Source organism: Lepidochelys kempii, chromosome 2, assembly GCF_965140265.1.
Source record: "Lepidochelys kempii isolate rLepKem1 chromosome 2, rLepKem1.hap2, whole genome shotgun sequence".
NCBI lineage: Eukaryota > Metazoa > Chordata > Testudines > Cheloniidae > Lepidochelys > Lepidochelys kempii.
Genome location: NC_133257.1, coordinates 215,933,535 through 215,952,564, shown reverse-complemented (window position 1 = coordinate 215,952,564; position 19,030 = coordinate 215,933,535). Strand labels below are relative to the sequence as shown.

General features: G+C 37.4%; 1 protein-coding gene across 9 annotated transcripts in view; it reads right to left on the bottom strand.

Annotated features, from left to right (window-relative positions):
• The window catches only part of ETV1 (ETS variant transcription factor 1), a 73,648-nt gene extending 55,207 nt beyond the window's left edge, over positions 1–18,441 (bottom strand). Inside the window, exons 1-5 of one of the 9 annotated variants that reach the window (XM_073333815.1) lie at positions 18,268–18,440; positions 17,690–17,824; positions 16,839–16,926; positions 15,021–15,068; positions 5,039–5,092 (exon numbers count right to left, since the gene is read on the bottom strand). In XM_073333815.1, the coding sequence (XP_073189916.1) occupies positions 5,039–5,092; positions 15,021–15,068; positions 16,839–16,926; positions 17,690–17,734 (235 nt within the window). In that variant the 5' untranslated portion in view covers positions 17,735–17,824; positions 18,268–18,440. Of the gene's footprint in view, positions 1–5,038; positions 5,093–13,766; positions 13,807–14,504; positions 14,885–15,020; positions 15,069–16,838; positions 16,927–17,374; positions 17,611–17,689; positions 17,825–17,956; positions 18,037–18,267 lie in introns of those variants that run through there. The other 8 variants (XM_073333816.1, XM_073333819.1, XM_073333813.1 and 5 more) reach the window with 8 other exon arrangements.
• Positions 18,442–19,030: the final 589 nt, after the last annotated feature.

Below are 19,030 nucleotides of genomic sequence, written 5' to 3'. Positions count from 1 at the left end.
TATCATCTAGGGTATTTGTCAAAGTGTTCCAGTACTGTGCCTGCAGAACTACATTGAAAGAAAAGGCATTTCTAGCAAGATTGATATATCGCAGGAAAATTGTGCATTTGTGTTAGCCATCTAGTCACTGCACCTTGAAGAACCAAAACACTAGCAACTGCACTTTCTAGGACATCTTGTTCTAGTAATACACAGTTACCAGCTGCCTAGGCAATGAATCACCACTTAAAATCAGGGGACATAATGTTGAACTTAAAAAATTGGATTTTTTTTTCAGGCCACTAATGACTTTCTTGAGGATGCAAACTTACACGCCAATAAACTACACAGCATCATCAATATAGACAAAAATGAACACAGGATATAGTTGCTCCTTACAAAGCTCTTGTTGACTTGGATGGGAGCCGGATCGGGCTTAACATTGGAATTTACATTACACTGATATTTCCAATTCTGATTTAAAAATATCTTTCGCATCAAATAGCAGAGAATGAAATGATAATTAAACATCCAGGAACTGCGCTCACAAGATATGCAAGGGTACATAGGAAAGTGTTACAGTTGTGTAAACTGTAGTTTGTGTAATTTGCTTTTAATATTTAATTCACCAAAAGCACAAGAAGAAAAAATAGTTCTCATTTCATGGTGCAGAAAAAAACTAACCATGATTCTGTGTATCACAAACATGGATGCAAATATTTTAGTACTTCTCCGACTTACACAGGAGATAGAAGACACTGTGCCTTTGCTTAAAATGATGGAAGAACACAGCTACCTGAAGCCTATGTAAAAGATCTCTCTTTAACAGGCTTTTAAAGACTGCAAGCTGGAGAATCTAAAAAGCACAGTCCCTGAATAATTTAAGGATCCTGGCATCTGCAATGAAAGAACTTCTTTGCTAAACCTGGGGGAAAAAAGGTCTTGAAAGATCACATGCAAAATCATTACTAAAGAGTATTTTTCTTATCTTAAAGTTTAATCGGACACTGAGTAGAGAGAATTTTATAGCCAGCCTTACCGATTTACTGTCAACAGCTGAGGTCTAATATTAACATTTACCCCTTGGCAGTATTAAGCGAAAGCACTGAACAGTCAGGGAAAAAATACATAATCAAAAACAAAATGAAGAGAGAGCCTGGGCCACCTGATAAAGCACAGCACAAATTCTCATTAGAAGAAAATTCAATAATAGACAAAAGAAAAGTTTATCATGAATCTACATTTTAAGGGATAGAGAAACACCAAAAAGCAACAATGTAAATAAAAATTCTGAAACAAAAAGCCAATGACACAATTATGGCATTAAGGGACCAGACTTCCTAGTTTGATGCAGCAGTAATCCCTGTTTATAATCAAATGAACCAGGTTACTTGCTGACAGTATGAGTTTTCACTGCCAGCTACATCCTTTAGCCATCTGACAATTTTATCAAAGCCTGCCTACCTCCTCTTGTGTCTTTCATAGATAACATCAAACAATGGGAGGAGGCAGGGTAAAGTTTTAAAATCTCCACTCAAACGAAACAAGCTTTCAAGCAAATACAATTTTAGCTCCTACAATGGCAAGTCTGGGGCCCACTCTCCCTCAGCCTCGCATCTCTGAGATCTATACCATTAATTAAAAGGGTTGCAGGATCTGGCCCCTGTCATCAGTACGTGTCAATGGACTTTAAACAATAGGAAATCTTACCCCAGAGAGATAACAGGGGCCACTTTTTCCTGGCATGTAATTACACATTGGAGGTCAACACCAAAATAGGTTTATTGAAATCTGAGGAGAGCACTAGTCAAAAATATAGACAACATTTACAGAACACTGGGTGGCATTTTTCTCATTTTTGGAGTATTTTTTTGTATTTTTGATATATGCTACTTCTCATACACTTACCTTAAATCAAGCCACTGTTCCTCAAATATAGAATAAGCAGAAGAGCTGTGCAAAATACTAAGTAGGAATTTCTCTGGTGTTGTATGAAGCAACGAAGCAGGACACTCAAGCTTAGCTGTAGACATAGTTGCAAAGCAAATAATTTTTCAACTAATTTTTTTAATGAAATTTGCCTGTTTCACCCTGTTTTTTGTGAACAGACAGTGACATTCTACCGTGCTGCGCCATGGCATGTAGACATGCACTTATTCAGGCGAGGTGGGTTGTGTATCTACAGCAGTGTATTTTTGACAAAGTTTCCCACTGTCATAAATACCAGTGCAGTTTCAGCAGCAGTAGCCCTAACAAATAGAGGGATGCAGGCACCCAGTGTATTTTAAGTGCCATGTCATCTAAGCCTGCTTAGAATTGGTCAAAAGACATGGTCCTTAAAAACACCAGCAACTGCCAGCATCTCTTCTACATTAGCGCTTCCATCATTGCCAACACTGACGTTTTCAGCACTAGAAGAGTTTTGCCATCATGCTACGATCTTGGGGTGTGGCTGGGAATAGTTTCCCCATCTTGCTTACTGCTGCTATTTGATTAGCAAGTGTTTCTCTCATGATGGAGTTAACACCACAAGTTGATACCATATCTGAGGGCTACCTTTGAGTGGAAAAAGCTAGAAAGAAAATGTTACTACTTCTTGCACCTAAACTGTTCTCCTTTCTACTATCTGTAGATTATAATTCTGCAGGTCAGAACCTTGGAGGTTTTTTTTGGTTTTTTTAATGTTTTCTAAGCAACTTGGATGAAATTCTGTCTCTCTCTCTCTCTCTCTCTCACACACACACACACCCCCTTTGGTATAAAGCCTAACTAAAGAGGCTTTGTTCAAGGAACCTCACTGAAGTTAGGCCTATGAAATCCAAACAAGCATGGGGCAGCTGCCTCTGGGATGGCATAGTGGCCACGACCTCCATTCCAAAGGCCACATCTCTGTCCTTCACCTCCACTATTAACTCAAACTACATACCTGGCACAGAACCTACAGCTGACTCTACCTCTCGCACACAGTGAAACTTGGGTGCTCCTGCCTTGCTCGGGGGGTTCATTATAGAGCTATAAACAACAGAATAAATACATTGTAAAGGCAAGTTCTGAACCGAGAGGAAGTAGTCATAATTGTGGGGGAGTGATGTTTCGCAACTGTACTTTTCTTCTGACTTTGCTTATGCTGTTCCCCATTTCTGTCTGAATAGCTCAAAGCTATGTACATTATATCCAAGTCTATGTTTGAAACTCTGTAACCTTTGCTAGAGTACTCTCCAGGAAGCTTGCCTGACCTTTACTTAAGATAAAGAAAACAACTGAAATGAGGAAATAAATGATCCTTTGATAACACTGTGTAAGCTGTGGCTAAAGAATTCTGAAATACAACAGCATTAATGAAGTATCCATGTTAGGTGAATTTCTTTATCACCAGAAGCAGTGACAAACTTTGATGGGGTTTTTCATTCACAGTTAACAAATTATTCTCCAGGAATCATTGACTTATTTTGGAACAATAATTGTGGGTTAATAGAAGCCCTGGCAGAACTTTGCACTCTTATACAAGAGATCTGTGCTGTGCAAATTTTATGTGGACACAACAGTGTATGTAGGATGAAATTTATAGACAAGTTTTGCACTGGTATTATACTAGACAAATTTGCTATACGAAGAGAGGGGGAAAACTTCATACAAATAGTAATTTCAAAAGGATTATTATCCATATTCATTTGTGTGTCTTTAGGAGTTAGTGCGAGGAATTATTTGAGGCAACTTATTACAAAAATAAAAGCAATTTCAGTGTTGGAATAAAATCAGTCCAGGAAAATAAATCCTGTTTTGCCAGATATGTATGTTATGTGCACTCGATGGAAACTATGTTAAGGAAATGTATCTAAGTATCTTGAACAATCTCAAGAAGTGCAGGGAAATTAAGCGACTCTGGAACTACATTACCTTTACTGTCCTTTTTTAAAATTCTTCTAATTTGTTTGAGATCTCTATTATAAAATTGCTCATGCCTTCATTTATTACTACTTTTATGAACATGAATGTCAGTTTTAACAGGTATTCAGTTTAGCTGATTGCAGCAATTTTCTCTAGTAGGATCAATAACAGAAGTTATTTAGCTCAGTGGAAAAGCAGCCCTGAACTCTACTGCCATAAGCAGACAAGTGTCTAGAAGTGACCTTTGATGGAGACCAGACTTGCCATAGATGAGTGATATGTGTATGGTGGGGACAGAGAGAGGATGAGAGACAGTATTGGCCTCACCAGGCAATGTCTCTCATGCCACTGCCTTCATGTATCCTTTACCAGTCAAACCTCAGAACAGCACTAGTGGAAGGGACTTCAAAAAGGAAAGCAGAAAAGTAGGACACTGGGAACTGCAGCAAAGGAAGAGTTGAGGGTGCATGTGTTAAAAAATAAATAAAAAGTTTCTGGCATGAATAAGATAAGTGGCAAACCAGACAGAATGCCCATCACACACAAAAAGGCTCAGAAAAAGCAGGTGGATTAGCACAATATAGGACTAATTCCTGTTGTTCTAACTCAGGTAAAACTCCTACTAACGCCAAAGGAAATTTTGCTTGAGATAGGAATGCAACATATGGTTCATGGAGCCATGCTGTATATATTAATATAACTTAACATACTATGTTGACAGAGACTAGCTGTATTTGGTAAATACAAAACAAGAGGGCTGTTTAGAAAACCCATAGAGAATCTCAAGTAATTTTTATGCGAGGGACTAGTTGCTTATATTTTACACTACTTGGATCCATACAACGCTTACCATCCTTCTCCCTCTATTCAAGAGACACAGAAAGCTCCGCTATCTTACTGAGCTCATGAGAGAGAATTTCTCTGCTTCAGTGACAAACAAAAAAATGGGGCCACCTGCTAAAGGTTACACCTTCAGCAAAAACAACCTTTGCTGGCTGCACTTCAGAGCCCTACTTGCTTCATCTATTCTTAGTGCTGATGTCACTGACAGGCAAATAGAATGGCCACATGACTGTCACATGACCATGAATACTAGAAATTGAGACAATATATATATATATATATATATAAATATATATTTTAAGAAAGCGATGAATCATACTATACTTACAACTTTCAGCCTGATAGTCTGGCACAAACTGCTCGTCATTGTCAGGTACCTGAGCTGAAGAAAGGGGGAAAAAAAAGGGGGGGACAAATTAAGAGAAGCCACTAAAGCATAGTGAAGATTATTGTGCTAACCTTGAAGCACAGCCAAGGTCAAAACTAGGATTTTGTTGGCTCAACTATAATTAGGACTGAAATCAGGCATGAGAACAACCTCAACCAGTATTAAAACCCGTTAGCATCAATTTTCAAAGTGGTATTTGGGACTTCTGCACAAAAATAAATCCCAGTGTTTAAACCATCTTTGTACATTTAACCCCCTTTGTTTCTTCTCCGGGAGAAACTGGACTCATTTACGGGTAACGCTTGCAGCCAAAATAGCAGAAAACATTTTTATTTTGTTTTTTAAAGGGTCAAAAGAGTCTTTGGCTGGACCATAGAATTTTCATTTCAATCTTTATTTTCAGATGGGCTCAAAATACGTACCTAGCATGAGAACCATAACCAGAGTCCCTCTGCCTTCTGTAATATCTTTACTTTTAGGAAACTTTATGACTCAACTAACACTATAACTCCAACTGCATCTGAAACATCATGGTTGTCACCCAGTGATAATACAATGCCATTTTGTTGCATAGTCAAGATATTAACAGTCTCCCCAAATTATCTTAATGCCTTGTAAACATCCAAGGCTTTAGCACAGTTTAGACATATAGCTGAAATACTGTTTAGTTTAATTGTGTAAGGTGGAAACTAGCAGAAACCAGGTCATGGGACAGCCATGGTGTAACCTTTCTAGATACCTCCATAGTTAGCAAAATCTCAGCTTACCATAATTTAAAAATACCGCTCTTTTGTCAAACTACCTCATCTAGAACTTCCATGGCAAAGTGACATGAAATGAACAGTTTGAAAGTATGTAACAAGTCTTGTCCAAAGAGAAGTAAATCGAGAGTAATCTGCAACTGAAAAAAACATCTTCCATGACCTGGTAACCCAACACGCTTCATCAAAAAGTAAACAGTGGTTATATACCTATTTATTGGAACACTGAATATCAAACTATTAAAAGCAATAAAGAAAAATATGTTGTTTGATCATTTTAGAAAGCTTTCCAAGTTAGGAACTATTAAGGGCTAAGTATATGTATAAAAACAAACCAAATACCCGCTAATATCAATGGGAATTACGCATGTGAGTCAAAAGGTAAGAATATCTCTTTAAACTTAGCCACTCTTGATCCTTTAGTGCAAAGGTATAAGATATTCTGTGGACCTGATCCTAAACTCCTTAATTCCGGAAAAATTTCCACTGACTTTACTGGAAGTTTTTCTTCAGTAAGTATTTCAGGATCAGGCCCATATTGCAGTAAAACAGTACTCTCAAGATTCCAAAGACTATGTTTATAATCTTACCTAATCTATTACAGCAAATGCACCTTAAAAACAAAATAATTTTGGGTAACTATAAACAAGGGTGTAGCTCAAGTGTTAAGACAAATATGTGAATGGCAATTAATGTTAATATGAGGCAAACACAGATGTTGGAGTTTTTTCTAGCATTTACATTACCTAAAACTAGCCCTTTAAGAAGAAAACTGTATATATGAAGACATTTTAAATTAAATAATAAACAAGAATTAAAGTTCTTCATAATGCACATCAGATTTACCAAATCAAATACTCCGAGTAATTTTTTGATGAATTAAACTTGTCCTCCCTCCAAAGAAACCTCAGCATCCTTACCAGTGATGAACTCAAGGGCAATGCAAAGCCCAAGAGAGGTAAAGTCAAACAAAAATTAACACTCTGTAAATTTCAGTTGGTTCATTCAGATCAGTGCATGTAAGAACTTTAAAATTTTCCCTTCAATATGCCAAATATTTGACTGCTACAGGAAACTCCAATCTTGAAGTCAAGCTCTCCCAGTTAACAAACTTTACCATAGTGATCTTTTACTTTCCTAATTTTTTTTTAAATTTTGGAGCACATATAAAACTTGTAGCATTTCTATTCATTAACTTTATTGTTTATAAATAGGATATATCCATGTAATATCCCTTGTCCATGAAATATATATATATATATATATATATATATATATATATATATATATATATAAAATTTTATGTCATATTTAAATGCATCTAGCAGGGGGTTAAATATCGGTCTAGTTATGAAAATAAATGGGCTCTCCACATGTGAATATCTCCACTTAAGATTGATCTGTGGTGGTTGCAGAAATGGGCCCACCATATTTTACATTCTTCGCAGCAAATTACCAACTCCAGCCTCTGGGCCTGATTCACCACTGCTTTTTGCCAGTTTGATTGATTTCAGTGGAGTCACCAGCATAAAACTGGAGTAATACAGTTGTGAATCAGGTTTCAGAGTAGCAGCCGTGTTAGTCTGTATTCGCAAAAAGAAAAGGAGTACTTGTGGCACCTTAGAGACTAACCAATTTATTAGAGCATGCAATTTATTAGAGCAAGTACTCCTTTTCTAGTTGTGAATCAGACTCTTTGTTTTCCTATCCAGAGAATGAGAAATGTAGGACCAAAAACTTCTTTTAAGGTCCAGTTCTAGCCGCTACCTGTAAACCAGCATAATTCCACTGACTTCAATGGTTTTATCCCCCCTAATTTGCACGGGGGTGAAGGAGAGAAGGATTGGATCTGACTACTGAAAGGTACTACTGAACACCTAATAGTTAAAAGAACCTAGTTAAAAAACCCAAACAGACCGCTTTAGAAAAGAACAGTAAAAATAGGAGGTGACTAATGTAGCCAAAACTATAATAGTTTTAAATACATTTGCCGGTATGCGCTTCTCGAAAAGCTACTACGCAGGGTGGGTGGGAGGGGAGGGAAGAACATAGCAAAGCTGGCAATTCCTTTTAACATAAAAAAAATGCACAAAAATTGTCAGACACATAGTTCCGTACATTTTTCTTGGGATGCTTAGAAAAACCACATAGCACCAAAATAAAACAAATGCTGTAGGAAATAAATCTGTGAGCCCATCCCGAAAACTACACAAATAAGAGTCACCGATCCGCTAGCCATACGACCCATGGCAATCAGAACTGTCAATTTATGCCCCTTTTTCAACTCTGTTTTTTAAAAAAAAAACAGAGCAGAATTGAAATGCATGCATTCATATTACAGAAATTCAAGCAACTGTCCACCCAATACACGGACTTTTTACAACAGTAGCTAGCTATGAGAAGGAAATGGATTGAGTGCACCACCACATTACTCAAACAGAAGAGGGCTTTTGTTCCCCGAGTTTTGATAATTAAAGGGAGTCTTTGAAACAAGTTAAACCAGCAAGTACACAGTTAACGTCAGCTTAACTTGGATCTCTGAAAGGAAAATGTGACTTGGGAATGTTGCAACTTCATGCACATTTATATATATATATGGATATATCATTCGTTTCTTCTTTTCGTTAGTCATAGACACTGCAATTCGACAAGGCTCTCATAACAGCTACAGCGGTCTTCTATCACCACATTCAGGACAAGACACAAGTCAACAAAACTTCTTCCCTCTGCATTTAGCAGACTATTAGAAAACATGTCTGAAATGACCACGCAGAGAATGAGACTATTTCCCTACACTACTTAATTAAGGAATCTAGAGAAAAGGAGGAGGGGAAAAGCCCAATAAAAGGCTTTTAAGGAGATTAAGCATGTAGATTTTATTGGTAATAGCAGAAGCAGCTCTATCAGGTCATTCCACATTAATAGACAAGCTGCCATCAAGTCTCAGACTCTCATACTTGAAGTGGGCAACATCTGTACTATCAGCCAGTCGCCTTAGCTGAGATTATTACCAAAAGTTTTTTTTCTTTCTGACTACAGCACTATGTCCCGGGGGGTGTGTGTGTGTGGGAAATGCACAATAATGTTAATTATAATCCTAGTTTTACAGGGAATGTATCCGTTTGGATTGTATAGTCTCATCACCTACTCAATTAAAATCAACTTGCCAATAGCAACTGTTCAAAGCACAGAAATACTTATTACCTGTTTTTGATTTTCAGAGATAATATTAACACGTTACTTTACAAAGCTAAACTTAGAATATATCTTGCAAATGGAAAGCAACTTGGAAAAGCAATTTAACCTGACACTGGAGGGCAATTTCCTCTCTTTCACTGCAAACAAAAATTTTTTAAAAAGTCACCACCAACAAATATCCAGTACAAAAGGAGTTAATATTTAATTAAAACCAGCTCTAGCCACTGTAACAATGACCTGGAGCCAAACAAGGAAGAAGATGTATGAGTCATTCTTTCTGCCAGTGAATGAGACAGCTGATCTCCTAAGCAATTCCTCAAGACAAGCAGTCAGAACTGGAGTTCTGCCTCCATTCACAAAAACACAGTCCAGCATGAACCATGTGGCCTCAATCACAATCTTTTCATGTCACACCCTTCCAGAACGCAACAGCAAAGTAAACTTGAACTTTCTGCATAAACACACCAATTCCATTGCTTTGTCTCAGAGGTAGCACAAACCCACTAAGGAACATATTTAATAAACGAAAAGGCAATAAAATTTAACCCTTCATTTCCCAACCAGAAACTTCTGCCAGAAATTCAGCACTGCATGCATGTAAGGTTACTGGATAAGTAGAGAGCTTGCCATTTCTTCTTGAGTCACTTAAGAACCTTATTTTAGATATTCTAACATTTCCAAGCCCCTCTCAGAACTTGAGGCTCACTTTTGACTTAGACACAATTTGTTTCAAAGCAACAAAGATTTACTTAGTGTGGCAAAATAATCTGAAATTGACAGGAAGAAATCTGAGTCGTACTATTTCCAGTTTACCCTAAAATAAAGTTTTAGGCCCCAAAACAAAGTAATGAGGCCCCTAAGCTTTGTTTCATTCAATATCTGTTTTGAACATTTAGAAGGTTATATAAAGTACAGACATTAATACAAAAAGCATATTTTTATTTAAAAAAAGATGAAAAAAGAATCAACTGTTGTTAATATAGAAGTACTCATAAGGCATGACAATAACCATTTTTTGAATACTAAACGGCAAATATCATTACCAAGTGAACACTACATGTGCTGTCAAAGCAACTAAACTTTTGTTTTTTTCCAAGTGACCTGCTCTGACATATAAACGTATGTGTAGCTTAAAAACTAGGGGCCAGATCCTGCAAGCCATTCTTGGTGTGAATGATCTATACTAAGATGAAGAGGGGTTTGCAAGATCTGGCCTTTGTTTTTGACTTCAACTTTTATGCAGGATAATATAGAAGTTGGTTTAAAATGCACATTCACATTTTACATCTGCTATGTCCTTCATAGTCAGTAAGTAACTATGCAGTGGGACAAAATTACTAATCTGTTTTTTTCATCGAAGAAGAAACCCCCAGATTAGTAATGGGCACACCTTTAGGACCAACAATTTTATAAAAGATTAGCACCATTTTGCCAAATCCAATTTTTCTCCATTTGTTGTGCAGAGATTTTTGAAATCGGGCATTCACTTCAAGTATTTAAAAGTCAAATCCACTAACTGTCCAGAACTCCAAAAAAGGGAAATGATTCACTGTGCTACAAATCTCATCTTTAACATGTTTTTATTCCCTTTCAGAACATTCCCTAGCTGGCAAACTTCAACCAAGATGTGAAGCGGTTTGACCATGTTCGTTCACTAAATACATACATATTCAGATACAGTACTTAATGGTTGTATACCCGACAGTCAGATTAATGTTCTTACCAAAGGTGGGGTTCATTATAGGGCAGCAGACAGCTAAGAAGCCAGATCCACAGCTGGTGCAAATCAGCATAGCTCCACTGAAATCAATGGAGCGACTACGATTTATACCGGCTGAGGGTCAAGCCCTAAAGTTTTATATTCTGTTAAAAATGGGAATTTGAGCATTACTGAACAATGCAGATTAAGTGATCGCTTTCATATATGTGCATTTAGGGATAATTCATTGGAAAACACCAAATCATGTGTACACAGACTTGACAATGGTAGCAGAGATCACGGAAACCATTTCTTGGGAGTTCATCCCAAATTTAACCATTAATTGGTAGCAGAAATATAAATGTTTTACAGAAATCAGTGTGGGGTGCCTTCTTCAGTTTGGAAAACTTGGGAGAGACACCCCTGCTGTGCCTGGCTAGCTAGAAACTGCGGTGAGAAAACAAACCCGTTACCTGCATCTTTTATTGTAAAGCTATTACCTTGCACTAGATCAAAAAATACAATAAATATTAATGAGTTTTATGTGATAAATTCTCATTGTTACTACCAAAGAAGGGACTCCATCATATAGATCTATTGTTTTAAAAAGTTAATCTATTGAATAGCTTAGTTACCTATATTCATTTTGGAAGCCTTTTACTCGTCTCTATCAAGTTTCGGCCAGGAATTAGTGACAGAAATACTAGAATAGCCATTTTTAATAAATACTATGCTTTTCTGTTGTCTATTATTCTCCCACCCCAAGTGCTTCCACAATGCATAGCAGGATTTCCGTGGCGAAGAGTTTCTTTTCTTTCCTGTTTGTTCCAGAATACATAGAAGCAACCATGATGAGATAGCATTAGATTAATATTTGAACCAATTTATCTCAAGTCACTGAATAATTGCTACCTGCCAACTGCAATATAATTCCAAATATACAGAATCAATAAAGGCATTATACAATATTATCATGACAAAATGTAGCTGCCACAGTACTTAAATAAAAAAACAAAGACATTATCTGAACAATATTTGTCTTGGCTGGCAATAAGCAATTTTAACTCTTCGTTTCCAAGTTTAATAGTGGAAACAATTATTAAAATCCTTCCACTTGCAAATTATGGCATCAGAAAATAGTTCAAAATTATTTTCCATCCCCCATCTACTGATTTTGGGAAATGACATTCAGTTTAAATTTTACCTCAGAATAATGCGGGTGTTCTTCCTGATGCATTTAATAGAACATGAAGAAAAAGCTACTTATTTTGTAGAATTCAAGTACTGCAGAAGCAAGTATAACACATCATAACTTTTCTACAAGTGGCATTTAGTTTCTGGGGTTGGGGGTGGTAATAAATATATTACATAAACAAACTAATACAATAATCTGTTTACATTTTGTACTTTGGATTATTTTTGTCCTTTAATATACATTTGCAAATCCTGTTATTTACCATAGAAGTTGTGTACAAGTACTGAGAAGAGAATAAACCCCTTTGTGTTTAGTTGTTTATTACTAAGATTCTTCACAGAAAACAACAAAGCACCCTGTTCCATAAAAACATGCTGGCTAAAACGTCCCAAGTTCAAAAGGCGCCTTGATAATTTTTTGCAACATTCTTTGCGTGTGATACATTGTAACTCCCTTGATACATTCTAACTCCCTTGACTCTCTTTATTTTCTGACCTGGTTACTCCCCAATGGGGTTCTGAACTCGCAGGAGAAACCTGGTCAGTTGCCATTGCTCTTAAAATTTCATGGTCACTTTCCTGGCTACAGAGCATCATGAAAAGAAATATGTAAACATTACTGATGCTGCCAAATTGGCAGATTTCTAGTTTATGAAGGTCCAGGAGGACATAAATGAACAAATCTAGCAATGGGTAAACAAGTCATCCATGCAGTCATTTCAGCAGAGCTAAAATATAGCATCCTTAACACCGGTATATTGTAAATACTAGTGCAAGTTTACAAACTTTTATTTATGAAGATTTTTTTAAAAACATCATAATTACAAAAGGCGTCAGAGGCTATAAACAGGATCAGAAACAGGGTCCTGATTTTTTGTCTTAAGCTCTTACAGATTCTCTGCAAAGCTGTGGGGGGGGGGGGGAGGCAGATTATTTTAAATGAGAATTAAATGGTAGTGGTCTGAAATTTATAGTTTTGCTAAAACATTTTCATAATACTGGAATACGTATAATATGTAAGTTTAATACTCTGTAGAAATATATAATTAAATATAAATGTAAAACTCAGCAGTCTGGGTATTTCTTTCCTGATAAAAAGTAACTTTTTATACTTACCGTATGATATTAACAATATTTACAAGCTGTCCTCAGCCTAACTTACAAAGGTCTAGACACCTCACTTTGATCTGTCAAACTAGTCGCTGTTTAAAAACATAAGGGAAAACTTAAGAGCACTGAAAAAAATTCATTTACTCTTAAGAAACAAAAGTAGTTCAGAAGTAAAAATCACCACTACAACCCTTTGTATACCGACAGAAATGACATAAGTCTATCTTGATTTCCATTTTTTTTTTCTATTTACTAAACGGCTCTGCACATACATTACCAACCTGCCAAGAATCTTTTTGATTTAGAATAATTTTTTTTTATCATTTCCAGGAACAAAAAGAAGTTTCATGCCACCAAAAATAAAACTAAAAGTTGTTTTATCATAAAAAAATCATACTTTTTAATTAGTGTTTTGACAACCTTCTAGATTGTTAAAATGAATGAGATTAGACACAGTAACAGATCCTTGATAAAATTACCATTTAAGATAGACAGTCACTGTTTTATCTGATGATTATAGTATAAGACTACCCTGTTGCAATACACCCTATTTTCAGTGATTTAAAAAATATACTAATACTTATATTCCAACTCCATTCCATAACTTCATTAAAGAATTTTTGATTCTATCTTGACAAAGACACATACTAAAGGCAAAAATTCATGCTAAGAGAATTAAAACAATCAGTAAAACAAACAAACTTACAGGCTAACAGCTTGACCAACAACATGCATGGTTATCAAAAAATCAGCCTGATGCCAAGTAGCCACCAGCAATATTTCCTTCTTTCCATGGTAAGCAGTCGTGTGCAATTCTCCCCTCTCCCAGAGAAACAAAACATCTATTCAGTAAACAACAATAGTGTATAATCCTAGTATAATATGCTAAAAATAAAACACGTGCACACCCACAGTGCCTAAATCAGGGTAAATTCACAGAAATTATGTTAGTTCAAATCAAAATCATGTTCAATTTGGCTATAAAAGTTTTCCATTTAAAGTTCAACCAAACAAAATCTTTAATATAATATGAGACAGACAATGCATAAGAATCTTCATACTCAAAATAAACAGTATTAAATAATAAACATAAATTACTGAAGTGAACAAATACACCTCGAGCAGCAGAAAGCTCCTCTAAATTTTGTTGAAGTTCTCCTGTAACAGTATGTCCTCCTTTTTATTACCCATATCTCAATAGCTAATCTAAATCCAGATTTCAATATTAGTGTTTTTAAAACCATCAATCTCAATCAATATCATGAGCCTTGAAGGGTTACTTGAAATATCCAAAAATGTAAAATGACAAATCTCAGATTTCCAATTAGTTCCCAATATACAGTCCTATAAAAAGTAAGACATGAAGAAAAAAAATTAACTTATACACAATATCAAAAGGCTTATGAAAAAAGAAATCTTTCCTTATTAAGTATTTGATACACACCTAATGTTCTGTGTTGTGAACAAGGTGGAAAGAAGACACTTGCACTTAAATCTTGAAGCATCCCGTCCCGATGAACCCAGAGAAACTAATTTCTGCCATCAGAAAAGTACTCCACCAGAACACCAAATAATTATATGTGCTGCTGTAAAGGAAACAGCAAGCCCAGTTCTGGCTGTATGCAGTCTCTCGAGGTACAATAATATAAACCTGATCAATTGCAATTAAAATCTGAACAGAGACTTAGAACTTGAAGTCTTGGTGCATTAGTTCTTGCCAAAAGCAGATGTGATTGTGAGCTGGAAGCAATTTCTCCTGGTAATTTGTGATGACACTGGGTAGAGCAGCCCCAGAGTCCCCAAAGACAAACTCATCAGAGGCTCTAATGTATGCATGACACATGAGGTGGCTCTTTTAGAGCTCAATTAATTGGGCTGAACATTAAGACAGCAAGTTCAGGACTTTTTTTTTTTCTCCAGAGTTGTTTTTCCTCTTTTTACAAGCAGTTTTCCCCCTTACCTTCTGCAAGCCATGTCTCCTGTAATTGGCTCAGATCTTGAAAGAGTTCTGAAGAAAAAGAAAGACACATATAAAAGATGCACACCTTTAATCTTCCCATAAGATGAAACCACATTAGAAAAAATATTTTCCTGAAGAACAATGTCTGTGAATTTTACTTTGGCAACCTTACATACTGATAAAAAAAACAGACCCTGATAGCAATTAATGATTATTCTACTCTTTTTTCCATAAGAGGTATACACACTACAGTAATATTTAATTGACTCCTGAAATAATAATCACAATCTTTTAAGTTTGCTTTTATAGCAAATAACGCCTATTAAGTAACTCAAAGAGAAGTTAAGATGATAACCTCTCATTCAAATGATCTATTTCTCCTTACACAATACAGGCCTCTTCCTGCAATCTTCACTCCGGCAAAACTCTAATTGACTTCTCTGGGAATTTTGCCTAAGTAGGGATTTGATTTTTTAGAACACCATATCCAAATAAGTAAAGGGCAGAATACAGCAAACAAAATGTAAAAGGAAAGACACCTAACAGCTCTATTAAACATGGAGTTAAGTAAGGTGTTAGTCTTTTATGTTTTAGTGATAATTCTGCTTTGATACATATTGATTCCACTATATTAGCATCATACATAGATTTGAAATTAAAGTGGCACCACCTCGCCCATGGACAAAATGTTATGCTGCTTTACATCCCATGCAATCGTACTGACATGCATGGGGTCATACTGGGTGTAAGTCAGGGCGGAATCTGATCCCATTTGTGGTCCCTATTTTCAGAGATTTTAGCAACTCAGTATGAAAATTTACCCTGAGCTAAAACTTAGCATGATGTCTGAACCGATGAGCCAATGTTTTTGAAGGTTATTAACTTTTGGAAAGATACTTCCTTTTCCTATGATATTGGCAGATATGTGTTTAAATGTTACAGGCTATTAGTCCACATGAGGGGATGATGCCCTGTGTTTATTTTGGCACTAAGGAAAAACAGCAAGTGGTTTTGCTTTAGATGTGTGCTGTGAACGGGCATTTTTGCAGGGATTTTAAGCACACCGATGCAGGGGTCTCTGCTCATCTTACTGTGAGAAGGGTTACATGGGTGCACACAGTGTTTGGCGAGTGTGTGTGGAAGCTACACTGACCCTTGTCAAGTAGGAATACATCACGCTCACCTTACTCACGCAACTAGTGCCACTGACTTTAACATGGCTGTTATATGAGTGCGGACTACAAAAAGTTGGGCCCTCCCAAGCCTGGTCCAGACTAGACTTTCTTGCTTAAATTTCCCATGGATGGAAGGAACCACCAGCACCAACTCCACTGGTGGTTTCAACAGTGCAAATGCCAGTGTAGGGGACAGGCCAGAAGAAACGGCTGGTGTTCTGTCTTACCCTCCAGCCCGGCACAAGCACCGTGGTGGTTAGAATACCAGCTGCTGGTCTACACTAGTGCTGGCCCTCTTGCTATCACTAGTGGAATTGCACAGTGGTGGAAAATGTGAAAGAAGCCGAGGGTAGGCAAGGCCTGAAGGTGAAGATGCTGGGTTGTAGCGTATCCTTCACTTGTGGTACTGTGTCAGATACTGCAAAATTCTCACCTCAGGGAGTGACATTTATGAGCCATATGTGCAACAATATCTAAAACAGAACAGGGTGAGTCAGGAAGGAATAGCAACTTTACCAGTTAATTGCCTTTGCCAGTTTGTGTCACAACCATAAATGCAATTTTCTTGTCTTATTTAGCTTCTCTGCATTATTAAATTAATCACGGGCGGGGTGGGGTGGGGGAGAAGGGAGTGAGCCCTCACCTTCTGAATCATGAGCCAGGTCTCTGTTAATGAATTTTCTTTTCCTGACATTTGTTGGTCTCTCATTGCAGTTTCTCCCACGCGGATTCTATAAACAGGAAAGATCAGTTACTTTAAAACACGCACACACACAACCCTCAGATTTCCACATTTAAACAAAACCTACATGGATTCTTTACATATTCCACAGAGAAAATGACTATCCTACAGTTTCTATCTTAATTTCTACAGACAAATTTACAGCACAGGATTATGCTGGGTACCTAACATCCTTCCTACTTGTGCCTAGATGCAACACATTCTTATTTATCCATGTATACCTCTACCAGTATAGATACATTTGCAATATGCTCCGGCTGCAACACAGTACTAAAATATATATTTAGCAATCCGGCACCCAATAGCATAAAAATGCCCTTTGCTTAAACTGTTCAGGAGAATTCGGATAAGGACATTCTAGCAGGCTGCTTTGTTTCCAAACGTTATTTGTAAAATTGCTTGCAAAAATCCTGAAAACAAGAAGTGTTAACGTTTGCCTCAACTTCATTCTTCTCGGTGTTGCAGGCAAACACAGCCAGAAACTTTGCATGCAGCTGCTGCCGGTGCCCTCCTCTTCTACTGATCGTGTGCATGGTTTTACTTTTTTGAAAAACATGATCCAAAAATTGGCTTTAAAGAATATTTTGCGTTATTCAAATAACTAGACGATAAGCCCATCTTGCAGGCACGACCCCTAGATGAAGAGTCGTCCCTACAGCGGTAACAAAGCAGATACTATGGACGCAAAACTCCCCCAGAGAAATAAGTCGGAGTCAAGTTAATAAACACCAACTTTTGAACTGATCACTCACGTTGGTGACCATGTAAGGCACTTGCTGGTCATAAAATCCATCCATTCTGCGGCTCTTCCACAAGTCTTAGCTCAGTGTTTTTATTTTCTGGGCATTTGACCTGAAGATTTCCTCGGGATCTGCTCTCCAATCAGCCTAGAGGGGAATACAAGATGGCTTTTAGATTTAAAAAAAAACGAAACCATGAATGAACTGCTTGAATTTGCATAGCTAATTAACCTCAAAGAGTCCCATTCATAAAAACAACCCTCCCTTCCCTGCTTTCACCTGGGTTCTAAGCAAGTGCCAGGTTAAAACACGGAGCAAAACCCACTTTTTACAGCAGCGGAAAGCAAAACAAGAGGCTAGGTATTTATTTACACTCCTGCTGTATCCCTAGAGCGATCTGTGTAACTGGCAGCTCTGATTCGCAAACGTGTGCAGAACTAGTAATGGCGAACAACATGACTCGCTTTGCACCTAACGGGAGTAGCGAGCGAGCGAGCGAGACACAGCTATCCTGGTTTAAAGGATCATTTTTGCAACCCACAACCATGCAATTATCTGGAGCTACGTAAAAAGTTGCTGGAAAGACCCACCTGAAGGTAACGCAAGGCGATCGGCTGCAAAAAATTCCCTCCAAATTTAATAAAAACATTAATTATTTCCCAGCACTTCCCCCTTGGAAGCAGTAAGCGCCACTGACAGAGCTCAATTCGGTGGTTTTTCCTCTGGTTCTCCTCCAGGGGCCTCCAGTCCAAACTGATGGATCTCTGCCTCCCATTGGCTCTCTGTGTCTTTCACAGGATCAGATTTCTGCCTGTCAGTCAGGCTGCCTCTCTCCCTCAGGGAAAAAGGTAAAAGCTGGATCCTGCCGGATTTTGGTGGGTCCACCCAATTTTTGGTCCTAGCTCCCTTAAAGCTACTACATAAGTAAAGAACAAGTGTAGCTGCTTGTTTTACACTCAGAAAGAATCCAGAGCATCCCAGTGCAATAGTGCCACAAAAACCCATATCGTGCACCTGGTTCCAGACAGTTTTTTGCCCCCAACCTGCAAATGCCACTGCTTCAATAGAGAGCCAATTTGGTTCTCTCTTATTCCAGGAACAAAAAACATTAGATGCAAATATATCCCTGCACAGCAGTGCCACAAAAACCCATGACCAGCATCTGGATCCTGCTAAATCCTGCCAAGACTTGGCCTCAAACCCCTGAATTCTACTGCCTAAATACAGAACATGCTTGTCCATTTCTATAGCACACCAAACACCAACACCTTCCAGTACAACAGCAGCACAAAAAGCATCAGATCCAGCATTTGGATCCTGCCAAATTTTGGCCACAAACCCAGAAACTGTACC